Raw genomic sequence first — 21,872 nt, forward strand, 5'->3', positions numbered from 1 at the left:
TTCTACTGTTTAAAATGGCACATGTGTAACAGCAGGAATGCTGTTGTACTTGGCTGTCACCTCATGTTTGTAGCCTGTTCTCAAAAGTATACATGTTGATGTTCAAGAGTTCAATTTGTTGGTATTCTTTCTGTGTCCTCTGCTGCCTCTTTCATCAAAATAAGTAAATCTTATGAATTACTATTATTATTTTTTATTATTTATTATGCATACACTATGTACCATGAAGCTGTTCCTTAAGAAGACAGTGTATCACAACTTTCATCTGTATTTGTCTGTATGAAAATCCCCTTCTTGAAGTGCGCATCTCCAAGTGCTAATGCAGAAAGTAATGTGCTATTGGAGAGACTGAGTTATATTCTAATTCTTCTACACTTGTGGAGGAGGTTGTGGAAGTACAGTACCATTCTTTATTCATTAGCCCACCTACAAAGGGGAGAAAGGAAATTCTTCCAGCTCGCATCAACCAAGTGATGTGATACACTTAAAATTTTAGAAACTCATCACCAGCCTTCTGTGTCTTAACAGCTGAAGTAATGTAGGAATGGTTGTTTTAAACGCAGACATTTGTTAAAGGGAAAGACTAAAACTGCCAGTTTAAGAATGGGTAGAAATAGAATAACAAGACGAGTAAGAATGGATGTGATATACTTAATTAAAGGATGACATTGTGCTGTGGGGGTTTGGAGTTCACCCTGAAGGACTATCATAAACCTCCTGCATTGTGCTCAACCTTTAGATCCTCTTTGTTGCTAAGCAGCTGAGTATATTTAGACAGGTGATGAGGTACTGCTCCATCAAGGATACTTAAGGGCAATTTCCTGGTCTGACTACCAGCAGCAGCAGGTTTTCCTCCGCACTCTCAGATGCGTTTTCTTCCCCAGAACACCATCTATGAAAGTTTGAAGAGGTGCAGACAAGTCGCAAGCAAAGAACATGTAGATGTGAGTGCTTGCTATTCACTCGGCAAAACTCACGTGTGTGAGTTACGGAAAAGAAATAGCCAAAGGAAGGCCCTCGGCCACCAGGGCGGGACCTCAAGTGCAGTATAGCAAGGAAACTTGCGCTTATCACCTTCGAGTCATGAAGACAGACAACCCTCTTCGCACAAGCATTGGTGGTTCAGTGGTAGAATTCTCGCCTGCCACGCGGGAGGCCCGGGTTCGATTCCCGGCCAATGCAGTTGCTCTTTTTCTCGCCGCCTTTTAAATTTGGTGGGTTTTTTGTTTTTTTTTTTTTTTTTTTTTTTTTTTTTCCCCTTCAGCTCCTCTTTAACATTTAAAACCAAAACAGATCTTCGCTTTTAGTAATAACGCTCAAACGGACACCAACTCCTTGTCGGTCCGGCTGGGCGGACCTTCTCCCCCGTCCTACCAGGCTGGAAGTGACGTAGCCGGATTTGCCTTCAAAAATTGCCGGCGGCGGCGGCGGCGGGAGGAGGTGGCGGGCAGGGCCGGGGCGGGGCCAGCGCCGCTGCGGGAGGAAGGGGGCGGAAGAAGTGAAGGGGTCGTGGCTGGTGCCGCCGTGAGCTCCTGCCGCCGCCGCGGGTGCGAGCTCCGAACCAGGAGTAAGTGAGCGGGAGGGGCCCGCGGGCTCCGGCCCGGGCCGCAGGGACAGGCGGGCCCAGGACGGGGGGCGATGGCCGCGCCGCGCGTGGCGGGGCAACCCCGAGGGTTCCCGGGCACGGGTGGGCTCCGGCTGCTCTGCCCCGGCGGCCCGAGGGCGAGGGGCCGCGGGAGTTGCTGTCGCGACAGCCGTGACCACGGAGCTCATTATGTCAGGGCTGTGGCTCACACGTGCTCGGCGCCGCACGGGGCATCTCTGTCGGGGGCTGCCGCTGCCCGCAGGTGTGCGGCCGGCGCTCCCGGCCCCCGCAACACACCCGGGTGGGCTCCTGCGGCTGCTGGTAGTGGCTCACGCACGGAGCTCTGCTTCCGAAGTCTCCCTTCACCCTCCACCTGTTTTGTTGTTTTGGGTCTTTTTGGTAATGTGCAGTAATCTGCGGCGATGCAAGTTTTCTCTCCAGACAGAGAGAAGCTGTAGGCAGCAATTTCAGGTATCTATTCAGCCGCAGACCTCTGTAAACTTCCAGAGAAATTTGTTAATTTAACATTGATTGTCAAAAAGAATGCCAGCCCCCATGAAGTGGGGAGAAGCCTCTTTAATAAAGCCTTCTGAAAGGCTTAGCCTGGAAAACACAAAATCACATGCCACCCCTGTATGTCTACCTAGTGATTGATTTTTAAACATTTTTTATTTTCCACAAACTTCCAGCCGTACTTAGATTTGTGGCTGGTTTTGGTTCTGCTAACCGTTACTGTTAAATACAGCAACTGCATGAGAACCATTATGTTTAGTATCCAGTAAGTCTGGCAGCTTGCCTTCCCAAGTAATCCACACAGTCACTTGTTGATATCAAATGTTGCTGGCCGTGGATGTTATGAAGAAGAGTATTAAAGGTGGAAGGGAACTCGGAGGTGATGCAGGGCATTATGTCATCAGTAAAAACTGATCCCTGAAAGCTGTTACTATGGGGTGTTTTTTTCTCATCTGGCTTGCCAAGAGAACTTTACAAATATTGCAGGGCTGCTTTGATGTCAGAGCCGGTATAGCAGGCTGAAATAATGGAAACATACGCACTCTGCCAAAATTCAGGCTCTGGCTTAGTTCAGATATTAAGGTTGGAACGAAGAACTCCTTGAAAGTATTTTCCATGAATGGTTCATGCCTTCCAGTCAGCAGGTCCACCACGGTAATTGACACACTATCAGTCAATGTCTTATTTTTTAAAGTTTGGGGGACTTCTTTGTGTTACAGGATTGATGCAGTGTTCTTGGATTCTAACGTATAACTGTGAGCAGAAATTACTTACAGTCATTTCATTGATGATTTCATGAAGTTATTATGGAAAATATGAAGTATCCCCAGGGTTTTCTTGATAATGGTTAGGCTAAAATAAGTTCAAAACCTCATTCTCACAAGCTGTAGGGATATTGAACTTTTGTTAGGTTCAACCCTTGCTGGTCTTGGCTGTTCTATACTCTAGAAATATATTAGGTCCTTGGAGCAAATGATAAAATGTATTTTGTAACTAGAGATGGGTTAATTTCAGACAACCTTATATACTCACAGCTGGTGTGAAGAGTGATTATTCTTGTGAAGTCTATGTGTTTGTACACAGTGAAGAATTAAACTTGGAAGACAAAAGTGCTTAGGTTATTTTCCTTATATCCTGTTCACTGTAAACTTTGTGAGCCCTTCACTGTTTCAGCGGCTGTTGGAACATAGATAACTTCACTGGTCATGATTCATGGAAAGGTTGTGGCTGATAAGTGCAGACCTGCTGCTTTGACATCCTGTTACGTGATAGCACCAAGTATTTGTAAACACATGTGATATTGCTAAGTATTTGTAAATACTTAAAAAAATATTAAGTAGTGCAGGATTAGTTTTTGAGAGTTTTAATCCCTTCAGTTCTGGTTTAACTCTGTATTTGTGTATAGTCATGTCCCTCCCATGTCCTCCACCCTGCTGAGCTGCCCCAGTAGATTGTCACCTTCTGCCACAAACTTCAGTCTACTTTCAGATTAATACTCTAACTCTTCTTTTTCCCACTTAGAGCTGCTTTCCATCTTCGCTTAAAAGTGCAGCAGACTCATGGACTCATTAGTGTATCAGCTCTGACACTGCCTGAAGTCGTGGCAGCAGCAGTGGCATGTCCAGACATAAGCAAAGCCAGCAGCTTTTTCTGCCTCACTTGTACACAAGAGCCTTGTATTTGGAAGCCACTTCAAGCGCTTTTGCTCTCATGAGTCAAGATGAAGCAGCAAATTCAATTAAGCCAAATTATCTTGCATTTTCAATAGCACTGATGAAACAGGTAGATTCCAATACCATTATAAGCTTGAGTGAGCACCTTCTTTTTTTTTTTTCTTTTCTTTCCACGAGTTGCTGGCTTATTCTGCTTACATGTCTGTTTCTACTTTCTGTCCTTATATTCTCTGCCCTTTCTAACCTGAAAATGTCATTGACTCTTTTATTATGTGCAGTGCTATCCTTTTGGTCCCAAGCTTTCATATGTTTCTGACTTACCTCTTTAGTTTTGTTGGGTTTTTTTTTCCTAATTCTAGTTATTTTCACATTTACAGATGAAAACTATTCTTATTAACTTTCTTTTTTCTTTTCTGTATACATAAAGTCGCTGTTCTGCTTGGATTGCTCTACAGCATTCAGTGAAAAAAGTTACCTATGACTTCCCTCTGTATTTAAAAGTCTAGTTTGGTTTTAGTAACTTGCTATTACTTGATTTTTAAAATGTGTATTAGCATCTTGCTCAACTTGTGATTTCAGTAGTGTTAGTCATCGGTTTGAATTCTCAGGACAGGCAAACAGGTGTATCTGGTAGGATGAGTAGGAGTGGAAAAGCTCACTCCTAAGTACAGCAGGGAAAACTTTGTTGACATCTGTGTGATGATCCATGCAGCAGTTGACAAACATCTTCAGGCTCTTTCTCCTGAGGTTAAAACCAACAAAACTCCCAAGCCAAACTGTGTCTCCAAAGCCTAATTAGCTTGGGATATGTTAATCTTTGTAGTTGGTGGTCACATGAACTGTATCAGCTTGTAGACATCACGGCCAGCTGGGCGAGTGAGTGTCTGGCCGGAGCGAGATTACACGGTGTAGGTTCTGTGATAGCAGGTTCCCTGCTCACCCCGCGGGTCCCCTCTGCAGGGATGGGTGTGGGCTCTCGGAGGCCTGTCTTCAGCTCCGCTGCTGCCGGAGTTTTGCTCTTCTGGACTGAAAATTTTGACAGCAGCTATTTGCTCTAATGGAAGCTGGGGAAGGAAGAGGAAGGAAGCAAATAAAGAAGAGGATGTTGGCTCAGGAATGCCTGAGCTGTTTTTCTGCACGTGAAACTACTTGGGAAGGGGACAGAAAATGAGTAAAAGCCCTAAAATGTTTGATTTGTACTTAACAGCCCCTCTTTACGATGGAAAGCTCACATTTTAGCAACAGGTTGGCAGGTGTGTGCAAAGAGTGGCTTCTGAAACCTCTGATAATGTGTCTGAGCTTGACCCTGACCTGGTCTTGAAATATATTCAGCCTAAGTCTGTTTATTGCGCATGTGAATTTAGTGCCTCTTACATTCTTTAAATAGTTGATCTGTATCAAGTATGCTGCATCCCAGGGCTTAGCTGGAGTTGTTTGTCTGCAGTTGCTTCTTCCTGGCACTGGGTACAGGTACCAAAATGAGAGCAGGATGACTCTCTTGCAGCTGTGTTTTTTTGCTGATTTCAGTGTTTTCTGTGCCTGGTTAGGAAATTATGAGGAGAGTGGGGAAATTCTTGGTGTGTAAGAGACAAGAAAAGCGGAGACTGCACAACTGTCTTAGAGAAGAAGTAGCTGGGGTGTATAAGACGCTGACAGTGTGAGAGAACTGCTCCATGGACAATAGCACTGTAAAGAATGAGTCTACTTCTTCTACTTCTGCTGTACTTGTATAAGTAATACTGCTGTGCTATTCTAATCTAAAAGTGCAGATTCTGTTAGTGCTGCAAAGTGGAAATAGTCGTCTATGATGTTTGCTCCAAAAAACCACAAACAAGCACCACTGACAGGGAAAAACAGCATGGTTTGAAAAATGCATTAAATAAAGTGGGTGGTTACATACTAAAGGTTTGATTGTGGCTTTTGCTTACCTTTCAGTGATAACTTAAACAGCCTTGATGTTTTTCAGGGGTTTCTTTGTAGGTGTAAGAATGAAGGTGATAGGAAGGTGCAAGCTGGGCATGGAAGGTGGATATTTGTTTCAAAGAAACATTAAATAAATTTGAGGAATTGTAAAATCAAGCTAATGGGAGAATAGTGTTTTCCACAAGGCAAAATCAGACTATTAAAACTCTCATGCACAGAATTAAGGATAAAAAAAATTAAGAAAACATAATGCATTAGGAAGAAGGGCTTTGATTTATTGCTTGTTTGGTATTTTTGAGAGTTTTTTTTAAACCACACAAGACAGGCCAGGCACAGTAAAATACTAATTTATCTTACAGTAGAATAAAGAGGTAAGGAGAGCATGCAACTGTGACTTGTAATAATGCACTTAAATCTACATATCTTACATGGACTTTTTGGCAGAAACTCCATGACAAGAAACAAAGCTGTAATGTGAAAAGCTTAATTTCTACTAATAGAACATCAATTATCTTTTTATATGTATGACATTCATTTTAGGCCTTTTTTTTTTGTAACCAGCATTTTCTCAGCTTCTGTGTTTTAATATGCCAAATGAGATAATAAGCGTATGAAAATACTTGCAAAAAATTGTTTCAGTCCTCAGTTGGTTTTTTACTTTTTTAATATTTCCTTCTTTTTTTCAGCTTCATGTTGAACATGAGCCTTGTTATGATCATTGAGAATGTGAAGTTGGCCCGTGAATATGCCTTACTGGGAAATTACGACTCTGCAATGGTCTACTACCAGGGAGTTCTTGACCAAATGAATAAGTATCTGTACTCTGTGAGAGATACCTACCTGCAGCAGAAATGGCAGCAGGTAAATAGCACTTTTCTGGGACATTTTGAGGGAAAAGCATTGAAGTAGCAAGAATTGCCTATCTTATTGCAAACAAAAATATGAAAAGACTTATCCCCTTCTCTCATAAAGTAGTGTTGTTATATATAGGCTTCTTTTTTGTTATATAGACTTATTTAAGTCATCTTTATGACTTCTTTGTCTGACAGTGGCAGAACAGTCAATGTAACATGGCTCTGAGGAGCAAGTGCAATGTCTGCCCTGACAGCTATGCTGATGAGTACCCCTGTTATGTTCAAGTTTTTTCACCTGGTATCTTTAGGGTCTTATTTCCCTCGATGTTTTAGTGGGGCTAAGATCCTTAACAGGAAGTTGATCATTTGTCCTCAACAAAAAAACTCTTCTTTTTTTTTCATTGATATTCTACCTATTAGGTTGATACTTTTGATTGATATTTAGTCTGTTAGATTCTGTCGTACCTGTTTAATCTGCAAAACTTGTCAAAAGTCTCTTTGATACTAAATCCAAAATCTCTTCGTTTGTTCTTTAAATGTGCTGAGGAAGGCAGAAAAACTTCCTTAATATCTAATGTGTGTAATTCTTGTTTACTGAAGTAGGATTAGGTAGCTCATTAAACCCTGTGGAATCCATCCAGGCATTTCATGGGATTGAACAGAGGACTGTTACAAACTTATTTCCAGTGTGCTTAATCTACCTTTTTTTAAAATCAGGTTTGGCAGGAGATAAGTGTGGAAGCTAAGCATGTGAAAGATATAATGAAAACACTGGAGAGTTTTAAACTAGACAATACTCCATTGAAAGCCTCACAACAAGAATTACCAGCTCACGATGCAGAAGTCTGGTCTTTGCCAGTACCTGCTGAACGTAGGTAAGAGGAAACCTGAAGACCTAAATTAATATTTATCAGGACAAAGTGTGCATTGACTTCAGCCTGTTGTGGTATAATTTTTGTTCTTGAGCTTAGATGTGTAACACTTGCACCACCAGCCTGACACCATTTGTGGTGAAGGAGGTGTCAGGTGAACGTTCTGGGGGTTTTATCTTACATAGTCCTGACTAATGTCAAGGTTCTTCCCCCCACACACTGTTGCCCGAGTTGTTTGGTTTTTGGTTTTGAGTTTTTATTTCACTTTTGTCTCTGTTGGCATTAATTAGCTGGTTCAAGATGCTAAAGACATTGTTCTGTGTGTCTAGTGGTTTTTGTTTTGTTTTTTTGCCTTTTTTTGTGAGTAGCTATCTGACCTGGTTCACTGGAAGTTCTAACACATGCCAGGGGTAGCATGAAGGAAGGGACAGACGTACGTGCAAAGCAGTCACAGAACTGTGCATTTTGACAGAAAGTGACTATTAGATTACTTTAACTGTATTGTCAAATTATTGTTTGTTTGTTAATTTTTTGAGCTCCATATTACTTCTACTGATGAAATATACAAAGCAAGGCACTTGTTTTAAACAGGTGGACCCTGAGCTTGTGGCACAGGGAAAATGGATGTTTTAGTCACCATCTAAAAATATCTGTCTTGTTTCTGACATACAGATTTTTATCTTGAGCCAAATGGCTTTTCAGTTTGTAACCAGTTGATTGGGTTGTGTGGTGCTCACCAGTGGCTTTACACTGAGGCTTTTTGCATATGTTACAACTAATTAGACCTTCGCCAGGACCCAGGAAGCGTCAGTCTGCTCCGTGCAGTGATTGCAGAGGCCACAATAATCGTATGAGTGCAGCTGTCAGAGGCTCTCACCGTCCCTCCTCTCGGAACCCCAATGATAAAGGGAAGGCAGTCCGCAGCCGGGAAAAAAAGGATCAGCAAAATAAAGGAAAAGAGGAAAAGGTAAACTTGAAAATAGCTTCATGGAGTTGAGAAGCTCAGTTGTGCTTTCTTATTATTGAAATTATAAAATGTATTATAAAGTGTGTTAGAAAATGACATGCCTATAAAATGTTTCTTCTGTTCATGTCAGCGTGCTGATTTGAATCTCACCTTGTAAGGTGTCTTTTCTTTTGTGCACAGTGTTGGTTATGGATTAATTAAAAACAAACAATTGCTCTGGGAAGTTGGGATCTGGTAAATGTATCTGAAGGTGTGTGCCAAGAGGATGTTTCCAGGCTCTTCTTGGTGGTTCCAAGCAAAAGGACAAGAGGCAACAGGCAGAAACTGATGCACAGGAAGTTCCACCTGTACAGGAAGAAGTACTTTTTTACTGTATGGGTAACCACACACTGGAACAGATTGTCCAGGGAGGTTGTGGAGTCTCCCTCACTGGAGGTACTCAAGAACCTTCTGGACACAATCCTGCGCCACGTGCTCTGGGACGACCCTGCTTGAGCAGGGAGGTCGGACCAGATGACCCACTGCGGTCTCTTCTAGCCTGACTCATTCTCTGGTTCTGTGATGTGTTTACTGCAACTTGAAGTGATTTAAAGTGGTTTAAAGTGATATCACTGAATTTCTGATGTAGAGCCCGGTAGAGCTCATTCACATGGAACGTCTTTGTGGCATAATTGCTTTGAGTATAATTTAAACCAAGATTGACTTGCCTCTTCCAAAGCATATCAAAATTTACTTAATCCTTAAATGAGACCTTTGCCTTATTTTTGTTTCTTTTTTTTTTTTCTTTTGAGATATGCTGCTAGCTCCATACTTTCTTGAGTTGTAAATGAACAAAACCCCAGCATACTTGAACTATGATCAGTTCTTGGCAATCAGAGTGCTTTAATTTTTGCTTTGTGCTCTGGTCTCCATAAATTTAGCAGATGACCAAGGTAGGAGACCATACAGGAAACAGCAGATTCATATTTTTTCAGTGTCTAAATAAATATCCATGCAATAGTTAGTTAGCTTCAGCAACCTTAAGTTGTGTTAAGATGTCATGGCCTGTGGATGTAGTATAATCTACAAGGGTGGAATTGTTTAGCTGTGTAAGCTACTACTTTTATTAGGAGCTAAATTAGATTGTCTTTGAGTGATAATCCTCTCTCCATCAGAATATACCCACAGAGAGACAGGATAGGTCTCTTTTTCTCTTTTACAGTTGTTCTGTCATCACCAGTGCTTGCTGTTAAATGTATAAAACCAGGGTATGTCTAGTGCATTTTATTTCCTTTCAGTTGCATGGTCTCTGCCGTTTGAGCCCTTTCAACTATGTAGCTTCTTTGCTTCGACTCTGCTGCAGAGCTGCTTCTCTGCTGTTCATGTCCATGCTTCTGTATCAGTTAATTAGCTCTGGTTTTACCCCTGTGGTCTCTGTGCAGATCACCATTGCTCATTCTACATATGGAAGTCATGCTTAATTTTTTTTTGTGTCCCACATACATGACGTATTTGTGACACTTAGAGAATTTGAGATACTCTCAGTGTGACACTTTGTGGTCCAGTCTTACACACAATTTCCCCCTATTGTGTCTCAGATAGTTTCAGATTTCTTTGGGAGAAGAGGCAGAAACTGTTAACACTGGGATAGGTGTATGCAGTTTTGATTAGGTACCAAAACAAAGAAACTGCATCAGTACAATATGCTGGCTTTGGGGAGAAGGAAATGGAACCAGGGCAGTACAGAAATCTGGGTGAAACACACAGATCCATCCTGCAGTGCAGCTGTAATATGGATGCTTCATAATTTTCATGCTGGTTTATGTTGCCACCTTCTAAAAGTATGATGCTGTTGTGGACTTGTAAAAATTCATTAGTAGCATGACCATTGTTATATATTTACATTGTTGTATCCTTTATATGTAGAACAAATCCACATCTGAGATTTCAGAGTCTGAACCAAAGAAATTTGATAGTACTGGATATGACAAAGATTTAGTAGAAGCTTTGGAGAGAGATATAATTTCTCAGAATCCCAACATCCGATGGTAAGTTTGAGTACTGCTGCTACTCTCTTGAGTTGTTTCTGTTTCCTCTCACATGATATGACAAGAATTAATTATTTTAACAGATACTTACATATAAAAAGTACATACAGGTTTTCCTTACCGCTTTTAAATAGGCAACTAAACTTTTTATGTAGTTGAATACTTCTAGAGCTCAAAAAATTCTTTTTCCACACATAGATTCATGTAATAGTTTGGGCTGGATGGACTTTTAAAGATCAGCTAAAGCTGTCCCCTGCTGTGGCAAGCACATCTTTCTCTAAATCAAGTTCCCTAAAGTCCTGTCGAACTTGGCCATACAAAGCTTCTCAAAATTTTTTGAGAGTCCTAATAGCAATTTTTGAGATACTCTTTTGCAATGTAAAAGTTCCTAATTTCTGTCAGTGTCTCTTCATTTGAAAATCTGTGTTGCTACTCTATCTTGCATATCAAGACAGAAAACTGATTAACAAAGAAGTTATGTCAATGTAGGAACCCTTTGAAATGTTGCTGGATGTAATGTGGCCATTAGTATAAAATATAACCCTGTGCCAGTACCTTTACATAAATGTGTTAAATATTAAACCTTATATAAAGCTTGTTTTGTATTCCAAATGTTTCCAAGCTTAGGTGGTTTTGTGAGGATTAAATGAGCAAATAAAGTAGGCTTAAAAAAAACCAAAAAACGAACAGTCCCACAGAACGCTTTGTGTGCATGCAACTGCCTTGTATTTCAGTTTAATATTTAAATATATGTTTCAGTTTTTATATCAAATCTTAAATTACGACTTCAGGTTTTAAACCAGTTCTTCATATAGATTTGTTTTGAAATGAAAATGTTACTTGGGCACATGCTGATAAGAGGAATGCCCTGAAAGTTACTTTCAAGAAAATAAGACCAGCCTATAAGATATCTAAGAATTAATACTTTTATAACTCTGAAAAAAAAAATCTAAACATTCTGTTTAATTTCACTCCATTTATTAGTCTTCAGTGAGTTGTTCTTGTGATAATGAAAGATGGTATTTACAGTTTCAGGGACATCCAACCTCTCAGCAAAACGAGAAAGCATAATTGGTAGTTAGACTAAGTTTAACCAACCTACTTTCTACTCCTTGTCTTTCTCTGAATATTGACAGTGGTGCTCTAGTGAAATAGTTCATGGGTTTTTTTTGCTTTTGCATCCATCTGGAGTCTGCCAGGCAGATGTCAATTGTAGCTGATACAGGCTTTTGCCATTAGAACGTAAATAATTCAGGAAAATGAATTAGATTTATGGGAGAACCAATGCATAACAATAAGTTTAATTGTGCAGTTTTTTGAGCTGTGGAGTGATTCTTTTACCTCCTGTCTGAATCTGTCAAACAACTTTCTATTTCTTGTCAGGGATGACATTGCTGATTTAGTAGAAGCCAAAAAGCTGCTTAAGGAAGCTGTAGTTTTACCAATGTGGATGCCAGAGTTTTTCAAGGGGATTAGAAGACCCTGGAAGGTATGAAAAAAATCTGCTCCTGCGATCATAAGTAGGATTTTGAGATTAGATCTTGGCAGAACTAGAAATTTCAAATGTTTTATAGTTTAAATAAATTCTTCTCATGTTTTAGTAACAAGATTTATTGTAAATAACAACAAAATAAAGATGTCAGCCAGATACCTGCACACTGTCTTCAGCTAGGTGTTTGTGAGTAAGCCATGATACTCGTTACTTACCTTTGAATAACTTTTCAAGGGAAAGTCTATATCCAGTAGTTTACTATTACACTAAACAAAATGTAAAATTCTCTGTTTTGATTCTTGTCCTAAAAGTGGGTCTTTTTTATAGGGTGTGCTGATGGTTGGTCCTCCTGGTACTGGAAAGACCCTCCTAGCAAAAGCTGTAGCCACTGAATGCAAGACAACTTTTTTCAATGTTTCTTCTTCCACACTTACCTCAAAATACAGAGGAGAATCTGAGAAACTTGTTCGTCTGCTGTTTGAAATGGTAATTTAAGTTTCTGAACACGGACAGGGAGATAGTGAAGTAGAATACGTCTGGAACAGTGAAACCATACCAAGGTTTCAAACTTATAACATACTTAAACAACTCTCCAAACTTCAAATGCTTGGGGCATTTTTCATTTGCCCATTTGCATTTCGAGGTTATTCCTAAATGGATTTATAAAAGCTGAAAAAGAGGTTGTCTTTTATTTTCAGGGTTAGCTTGCTACATTAGAGGTAGCTCACTATAAGCTGGTGAGTGCTATAGAACATACTTGAATGGAAATCTAGGGATGGAATTAATTGCTTTCTGGGTGAGAACCCTATTTAGGCTGTGTGTTTTGTGGTTTTTTGTTTGTGGTTAAAAGAAGTGGCCTTCTAAACTGTAGTTGGCTTTAGAGCACATAATACTCAGAAGATAGTTGTCTTTTTTTTCCATGTGTTGCCAGGTGTGCGTGCAGTGTTTGCTAGGGTGCCCAGTACTGAAGGGTACAGCAGAGTTACAGTAATCAGAAAAGGCAGGAAATAAAAGATCTTTTACATTATAGTTTGTTAGGCAGGATACCAGCTCATTGAATGTGATTGGTCAAAAATGCAGATAACACAATGAACAGCATCTCAACTCCTCTAATACAATAGCTTTTATTATTCTGCATCCTTGTCTTTAAATGCTCTTGTTTTCAAAAATGTCAGTTACTTTGCAGTTGACCTATCTCTTGGACAGGTTCCATGTCATGATGTCCCAGCTTAACATTCATCCTGGCTTTAACTGAAATATTATTCAAGCATTCTGTGATGACTTTCACAGTTTTAAATGTTTCTCCTAATGTGGGAAACTGCCTATAGCTTGTGAAATGTTTGTTTATAGCCCTAACTACATGTCCTTGCCAAAAGCCCTTCTACTCAAAGGCTCTGGATGAATGCACAGCTGCTCTGTACCTGAGTACTGGGGTCCAAGAGAGGGAAGGGTGGGGATCCTTTGATACCTAGGAGCTGGGGTAAATACATCATTACTCTGCTCTGAATATGCTGCTACTTCTTAAGTGGGAGTGAACTGCTGTTTCAGCTTCTGCTTTATAATTTGTTTTCTTCAGGCTCGATTTTATGCCCCAACAACCATATTTATTGATGAGATAGACTCCATCTGTAGCCGCAGGGGAACTTCGGAGGAGCATGAAGCCAGCCGACGTGTGAAGGCAGAACTGCTAGTTCAAATGGATGGTAAATAACCTGATCACTGGGAACTGCTGGACTGGAGGAAAATTGAGGGCCAAAAAAAAATAGAAAACTTCATTCTTCAGAAGCAGTTTTTCAAAAGCCTTACGTGAAATTTGGGTTAAAAGCTACAGGTGACATTATTTAACATTCTTTTGGCCTCTGAGCTATGATCTTATATTAGTGACACAGAATAAGGAAGATTCAGTGGAAAATACAGTATTTCAAAAGAGCAGCAGGAAAAAAAAAAAACCTGCTTCTCTCACTTCTTCAAAATTAAGTAAAAAGTGCTTCAAAAGAACTGTTACGTGTTTCTATTTAAACTTCAAAGGCAGTATTACACTTAACTTCTTTGGGATCTCTTTTTCTCCTAAAAATATAAGTAACAATTGAAGATCTTCTGTTTTATAGAAGTGGTTGGGAGTGTTTTCATTTCGTAATACTGAGTTCACTACAGATATATGGCTAAAATTTCACAAATCAGTGAAGTTCAAAAGTAGGTAACAACGCAGAGTTGCTATAGAGGCATCCATTTTATATTCTGAGGAGCAGAGAGAAGGAAAGGAACACTGAGAAGTGTTAATCTATGGACTGATTTGTGATAGAATTCCATGAGTCAGAACATTTGCATATTTATTTCTCCTTCTCTGATGTTGGTACCCTTTTATTTTTGTATTTAAAGAGCAGCAGAGCTCTAATACTGTTCTCATATTAGGTATGTACATAATCTGATTTTATTAGTAAGAACTATTTGAATCCTTTTACTTAGGCATTAATAAATTGTGTTTTATATATAGACTCTCAGGCAGACTAGGTACAACAGCTAGGTACAACAGCCCAATCCTGTTGTTCTAAGCAAAACCAGTAGATACTGAGAGTAGCAACTTCAGCAAAATTACTGTCTTCCTGTTGTAGCAGATTCATAGTATTTAGAAACTGAGGTGCTCTGTCTGTCTCTAAGAACTTCTGATTTAGTCCACCAAATTTAGACATTCACTTCATCAGTTCACACAGTCCAGCTGTACATATGAAACCTTTGGCCTGATTTCAGAAGTGAAGACACCTTGTAGGGGAGTCATACTGCTTTAGTGTGGCTGTTGGTGAATGCTGTGGGGGATGTTGGGTTTTGGTGTAGTGATGGTGTTTGGTGTTGTTTTGTTTCCTCACAGGCTGCTACAAGATGTTGGTGTGAAAACTGAGCCACTGTTGTGGCAGAAGTACAAATAACTGTGCTGTAAAACCATTCTGGCCATGATAGAGGGGAACTTCCTGGTCTGAGCAGTGCCCTGTGGCCCTGCTGCTCTTTAAACCAAGCTTCCGTTTATGCTTGCTGGCTGTCATAGAGATGAAAAAACAAGCTCTGTTGCGCTTGGTGATTCTATTATGCTTGGGCTCATTAAAGTGCAGTAGAATACAGTTCTGCTTTAATACTGCAGAAATGTTTTCTCTGTACATGAAATTTCAAAAAAACATATGTCTATTTTACCTCCTCTTTTCTCCACTGCAGGTGTTGGGGGGGCTACTGAAAATGATGACCCTTCTAAGATGGTCATGGTACTTGCTGCTACTAATTTTCCTTGGGATATTGATGAAGCCCTAAGACGGAGACTAGAAAAGAGAATTTATATTCCTTTACCATCAGGTATGAAGAATTGGGGAGAGGATGGTTAAAACTTCTAAAATCTAAACTTTTATCAACATTCCTTTAGTTTTGGTCACTTGTTTTAAAAATCTAATTGATATGTATATGCAAATTCACTTATGGATTCAGGACCAGCTGAAATCTAAAGATGAACATTTACTCTTGTAGCAAGTAGAGCGTCCTTTTTCTCATTCTTCTCTCTTATCCTTCTTCAATTTATTATTTATCTTCAGAAAGTAAATTGTACAGACTCAATTTTCTTTTCTGTGATTAGCCAAAGGTAGAGAGGAACTCCTAAAAATAAATCTGCGAGAGCTGGAACTGGCTGATGATGTTGACATTGCAAACATAGCTGAGAAAATGGAAGGTTATTCAGGTGCAGACATAACCAATGTGTGCAGGTAAGCTGACATTGCATCATTTGTGTTACTACTGCTGCAAACTTCGGGAAAACTGTTTGTAAGGTAGCCAGTTTACATGATTAAAGTGATTGGATAAAAATGGACTGTAACTTGTCTTTTATGTATGACTAAAAGTTGAAATACGGCATTAATATTTACCTAAATTTCCATTTGAAGAGTAGTTGCAACCTAGTAATCTAATAAGCTGTGATTTAGGTAAAATTCCACCTTCTTTCATATAGACTAAATTCCATGCATGAGGATTATCCAGAGGATGGTTAACTTTAACTTGTAGAGTTTCAGTCATTCTGCTTGAGCTGTATGACTTCTGCAGAAATCCGTATGTGAGAGGCAACAGTGATAGAGGCTGGAATAACTAAAGTAAAAACATGGAATTTTCTTCTTTCATGACATGGCAGAGGTGGAGTCTGGTGTGATGGTACAAGCTGTGTACTCAGCACATCGGTTTTTGTGATGAGACTGATTAAAGTTTTCTGCTGCCTCCTTTATTTCCCTGTCTCCTCGGTACTGTTGGCATACAGTTGATTGTGGGAATCTAGCCTAGATTCCTGAAATAATTGGCTAAAAATATCTTCTAATTCTTCCCTTATATTTTCTTTGAAAAATTGGAAAGAGAAGGAGAGGACTGATCTGTTAAGAGACAAGTGTTAGTTGTCCTGTTTACATCAAAAGACTTGCACTGGCACAGCTGTAACAGTGGCAAGCTCCAAGACCTGCAGTACGGGACAGAGAGCTGAAGCTGCTTGAGATGCTGTTGTCATCTGATGAGCACCTGTGTAACATTGCTTTCAGGCTTTGGAGGTAGCACTGAAGCGTGGCAGGGCAAGGCTTGAGCTCCTAGTTGTTCCAGCCCATTCTGTGGGCTTTGAGCAGGATGAGAGAGCTGGAGTAAAAGCACCTCCTGGCTACTCCCTGAAACACGGATCCGTTTCTTGCCTAGATTCCTGACACGGCTCTGCAGACACGTGTCAGCACAGCTGAGAGGACAATGTGCTGTGCCACAGGGATGAAAGCAAGCAGCCTGTACACAAAGCTGCCACCAAAGGCTCTGTCAGCAGGGCCACTGCAGGCTGAGCTAAAAGTTTGGAGCCTCAGTAGAGTTTCCTGAACAAACCTTGCACAGTGTCTGGGAAAATAATGGTATGTTAGTTGCTCTGAATCTGTTGTGGAGATTTGTTTCATTTGTAGGTTTGTGAGATGAATTTCTAGTGTTCTTTTGATCTTTGGTTCTGCTTTGAAAGGAGTTTGTGCTAATAGGTTCATGTTGTATGAAAGAGTTTACTTAGTCAGCTGTTTTGTGCATTTTACCTGCAGTTTGTCTCCTCCAGTCTGTTCAGTGTTTGTTGTTTGTAATTAATTTTATACTGAATATCAATACACTTATTTTAGAAATGAAAATACTTGTAATGTTTTTCTGTGAATTTTATGTGTGTTACCTTTGATTTTTTCAACCAAAGCCTTTTAGTACAAATACTATTAAAAAAAAAAAAGGTAAACAGACTAAAAAACACAAAGAAATATCTGAATCTTCTATTTGTGGCAGTCTCTGAAGTGATGACTGAGGTGGCAGCAAGCAGAAATCCAGATGAACTGAGATTTGGATGTACATGGTTTGAAATCACTAAGAAAGTACTCGTATTAGCCTGTGTATTTGCACTTCGGTCATGGTGTCAGGAGAAATAGCTCTTGGATATGATTGTTTCATTTACATTGAGACAAAAAGATGTAGATGATTTAAAAGTGCTTTTTTATGGTTCATGCTCTCAGGCTGTAAGCAGGGTAAAGTTCAAACCTGGATATTATGATAGTCCTTGCTAGTGACACAAGCAAAACATAAGTGGACCAAGAGCTGTGGTTTACTGAAATTACCCTCCTATCTTAAAGAATTTGAGGTGAAGTCCAAAGTTTGCTGAGCCAGAGTGAAAATCAGTCAGAGGTAACACTACAGTTCCTAGCAATCAGCACATAACCTTAATTTTAAAATTCCAGAAATACAAAATGCATCCAAATTGCAGATTAGATGTGAGTATGAAGTAACTTTGAATTATTGTTTTGGGTGGACTGTCAGTGTTGAAAGGCCTTTAGAACAGAACTGGCCCCTGCTGTGTCTTCCAATGGGTGGCTGCCTGTGTTTTCAGTACAGCTTTGGTGCTTCTCCAGGCACCAACAGTGCATTTGAGAAAGCACCAGGAGTTCAGTTTGGAATACTGGACTGTCCATAAAATGACTTCACAAAAGGGAAGTGGTGGCAGCTGCATTTCAGTTCTGTCAGTGTGCTAAGGTATGACGGGCCTGTTGGTTGATTGGCTGGATTGTTTTTGCTGGACTTCCTGGTTTTTTTAACTGTTGTCTGAAAGCAAATTAGATGCATAGAATGTCCCCTCACCCCATTGTGTAACAGTAATTTATGGTTTACAAATTATGTTGTAACAGCAAAGCATGGTGATATTTGGTTGAGATGGAGTTCAACAAGGCAACCTTTTGGTTGTCCTGAAATTTTACTTCCTGTATTAAGAGATTTTGATTTATTAATTTACACTGAGTATTAGCTCAGTTGATCAGAGCATGGTGCTAATAATATCAAGGTTGTGAGTTTGATCCCTGTACAGGCCATTAATTTAAGAGTTGGACTTGATGATCCTTGTGGGTCTCTTCCAGCTTCCAGCAGGAATATTCTGTGAATTATTTAGTAAATTCCTGAAGTCTGAGAGTTATGGTTTCCTTTAGCGGGAGGGGATGGTACTGAAACAGAATATACTCAAACCATTTTTCTAAATTCTTCCAGAAGACAGGGTGTAAGTTTTTCTCTCTTTGGATTTTTACCTTCTGATATGGCACAATATACTGTTGTGATATCACCAAGATTACACTTCCATCTTTTTTACTGCTAGGCAGATTAGCAGTGTTTTCTTGTTATTATAAGATCTGTAACAGTGAATTAGCAGGAACTTCAGCCTTCCAGTGTTATCTAATTATCACCTCGCTAGCTCATCATCTGCTGCTACCACATTTACTGCTGGAAATCTAAATGTAGTCAAACCTAACACTTAAGAAAATGACACGCTTGTAAAAGCAGTCAGTGCTCATTAAGGCCCAAAGTTTGAGGAGCTACAGACAGAACAGATTTTGTTATTTAACATTTAGCTCTTGAGTGTACAGGTTGGAGGTAGATACTGTTGACTCCTCCATCTTTGAAGTGGGATTCTTGTTCAAACCAGGAAACATTCAAAACCCTCCAGCTACTCCATCTATATCTAGGAGGAGTGAATTTGTTATTGCGTTCTTCCTGTTCAAAAATACTATAAACAGCAGCTACATCATAGGCATGCAGTGACATCAGGTAAACCAGTTTGTCTTTACCTCTTTTGCCTAGCCTATGAATAGTAGCTGATCAGATACCTGGTGAGGATAATGCCATGTTTGAAAACTATGGATAGTGTGGTAATGTAGCTTGTACAAGCACTTGGAGATCTTCCTATAAAAGTTTACAGTTCTTTATTGAATCTTTTTGAATGCAGCAGCTTAACTGGAATGCTGTGTTGAGCCTTTCAAACAACTGAACTCACCATCCTGTATTTGAGTAATGATTTTATTTTCTTACCCTCCTAACTAGAGATGCATCATTGATGGCTATGAGGAGGCGTATTGAAGGCTTGACACCAGAAGAAATCAGAAATCTTCCCCGAGATGAAATGCACATGCCAACAACTATGGAAGACTTTGAAATAGCTTTGAAGAAAGTTTCTAAATCTGTTTCTGCTGCGGACATTGAGAAATACGAGAAATGGATAGTTGAGTTTGGATCATGTTGAGTTGTCTTCTCTCGAACAAACCACCTTATGTCTTAAAACAGCTTTAGAAGTAATTGGTGACGTGTCAGTGCACTGCGTGCTCTTTTTAACTTTTGTAATTTAAGAGCAACAGATGTCTAAATAAAGTTTTTTCTAAAATGCAAGTTCTGCCTAGCTCTTTTTGAACTAGCTCAGAAGTCACCCATTTTTCTCAGATGCTGATGGTATCTGATTTGATTGTCAAGATTTTAAAATTCCTTTAATACTAGAACTCCTTTCATCAGTATTTACTCTTGAAAAATTGCTTTTATGTCAATAAAACCCCCCAAGCTAGCCCTGCTAAGTGAGTCAGGGATGCTGAGAACTTGAAAATTGGACAAACAAGATGCAGTTACACAAGGTAGTTTTCCTAGCTGATCTTGGAGAATTCTGACATTAAACTGTTGTTAAAGAACCTGTGCAAAGGCTTAGATGTGGAACAGCAACCCTCATGCTGGAACAGTGAATGAAGTTAGTGGAGTTTGAGCAAGGGGTTAAGATCATCATGGGTTTACAGCAGCTGCTAAAAGATTAAAATATGTCCAGCTGGTGTAAACTAATTCTGAGCAGCCAGCAGTGATGCTGTCACATGTATAGTTTCCTTGTTAGTCTGAGAAATCAAAAGCTTTCTGGCATTAATTCTGAAATAGGTGTTTCTTCCTTGACTGTCTTGGTACTGCAAGCAGCAAAATGTTAGACTGGTGAGTTGGGTCCTGGTTTACACGATTATTCTGGTAAGGCAGCATGTGTTGTGTTTGTGCTCAGTTCATAATCTAAATTCTCTTTTTTCATTATTTAACTGCTTCTACATGCCACTTATTATCTGAGTCAGCAGTAACCATCAAGGTAATAATTTTAGATTTTGCTGAACAGTGGTAATTGTAACTAAACCACCTTTAATTTCTTCCCATCTTCTATTGTTTGGGAAACTTTTCTTCCTGCTAGCTCCTCCCAGTGCAGCCAACTGTAGCTCTGCTTATGGATAAACTTCATTATTTTTCATGAATCAAATAGGTCTGGACTTGTTCCAGATGGTAGATAAATGCTGTATAAAGCTGGCTGTGGAATTCCTGCTCGTAATGGTAATGCAAAGTTGCAGTCTGAGTAGGAGGCAAATGCATCTCAAAGACAGCTGTGTAAATGGCATTATTGTGAGCATCTTGTTCACGTGCCTAAAATTTGTCGCTATGTTGTAAGTGACAGCTGGACATGCTGTAAAGGGACTTCCAGCAGTGTCAGCAATGAGAGGCTCAAGTAAGACACTGAGAGCTCCTGAATCCCTGGGTGGACCTGGCATGATGAACCCAGAAATAAAATGAAAAGGTTGAGGTGAGTATACAGGTGTATGTTATAGACGTCCATTTCCAGAACGGAAAACAAATTTACTATTTTTGGATAGTCTTATGTGTCAGAGTTAATAAAAATACACAATATTTTGAAGATGTAGGTACTCTTAGTACTTACTTTTCTGTTTGTATGTAAGGATAAGAGTGTATCTGTCAGTTGTTGTTGCAGATTTCTTCTCATAACTCACTGCAAACAAACCAGAATACTTAATCTGTCTCCCACATAAGAAGGGAGAGTAAGCAAGCTTTGGACCTTGGCAGCAGTCCATTAAGGGGCTACTTAGACTAAGTGTGATATATTTTGAGAACTCCTAAAGTAAACCTCAACTTAAAAGCAGTAATTTGGTACTCAACCAGCCCTGTTCACTGATTGAACAAAATTAACATCTCTCTAATGCATAGTACAGGAAAGAAAATGTGATAGAGGCTGATTTTGTAGCTCAGAGGTTCATTTTGGTTTGGAACACACAATGTGGTGATACACAGTTCTGAGGGCAGGAAGGGCTGCAGTGAGGTGCTTGTGAGGAGATGATATTGCTGTTTCTAGGAACCTACCACTATCCCACCAGGGATTTTTTTGGGTAGATGGGTTTTGTTGGCGTTTTTTTTTTTTTTCCCCCCCAGTTCCCAGTCCCCCCACATACCTTCCCTTGGAGGGTATATCAGTTCATGTTCTGGAAAAATGAGACCTACCATGACTGGCATGCAGGACAGTTGCCCTATCCTTCTTATTGTCTTAGTTGGGTGAGGTGGTTTTTTAATCAATTTGCAAAATAATTTAGAGTCATGCCAGCTCAGAGTAGCACACCTCTGAAAGGCATGACATTTGTGATTTGGGAAAACCATGTGCATGCTAAAGCAGAAACACAAAAGCTTTAACTTTTTTTAAAGACTTGATAACTCCAGCTCCATAAAGCAGCAGAAACTGGCAGATACTGTGTTCAAGATTTGCACTAATTTTAGAATTCCATTAACCTGATGGTGATATTTCTTTCCTGCTGCTTTGTAACTTTACAGAAATCAGCCAGG

The 21,872-nt window shown here is 39.8% G+C and overlaps 1 protein-coding gene and 1 non-coding gene across 8 annotated transcripts; both read left to right on the forward strand.

Moving 5' to 3' along the window:
* The first annotated feature begins 1,111 nt into the window (after nt 1–1,111).
* Nucleotides 1,112–1,182, forward strand: TRNAG-GCC (transfer RNA glycine (anticodon GCC)). Its single transcript has one exon. It is a non-coding gene; the product is annotated as a tRNA-Gly (tRNA).
* A 276-nt stretch (nt 1,183–1,458) lies between these two features.
* Nucleotides 1,459–19,622, forward strand: KATNA1 (katanin catalytic subunit A1). 7 transcript variants are annotated; one of them, XM_053972737.1, is made up of 12 exons: nt 1,459–1,567; nt 3,620–3,880; nt 6,381–6,555; nt 7,266–7,423; nt 8,204–8,387; nt 10,293–10,414; nt 11,798–11,903; nt 12,234–12,392; nt 13,483–13,609; nt 15,111–15,245; nt 15,520–15,646; nt 19,281–19,622. In XM_053972737.1, the coding sequence occupies exons 3-12, from the start codon at nt 6,385–6,387 to the stop codon at nt 19,477–19,479; spliced, it is 1,488 nt and encodes a 495-aa protein (XP_053828712.1). In that variant the 5' UTR covers nt 1,459–1,567; nt 3,620–3,880; nt 6,381–6,384; the 3' UTR covers nt 19,480–19,622. The 7 variants fall into 7 exon arrangements, 6 of the variants coding, with proteins under 6 accessions (XP_053828712.1, XP_053828714.1, XP_053828713.1 ...); XR_008436167.1 differs by lacking the exons at nt 1,459–1,567; nt 3,620–3,880 and adding exons at nt 4,661–5,016; nt 17,828–17,948 and having other exon boundaries at nt 19,281–19,318; XM_053972739.1 differs by lacking the exon at nt 3,620–3,880.
* Nucleotides 19,623–21,872: the final 2,250 nt, after the last annotated feature.

Source organism: Vidua macroura, chromosome 3 (assembly GCF_024509145.1).
Source record: "Vidua macroura isolate BioBank_ID:100142 chromosome 3, ASM2450914v1, whole genome shotgun sequence".
NCBI lineage: Eukaryota > Metazoa > Chordata > Aves > Passeriformes > Viduidae > Vidua > Vidua macroura.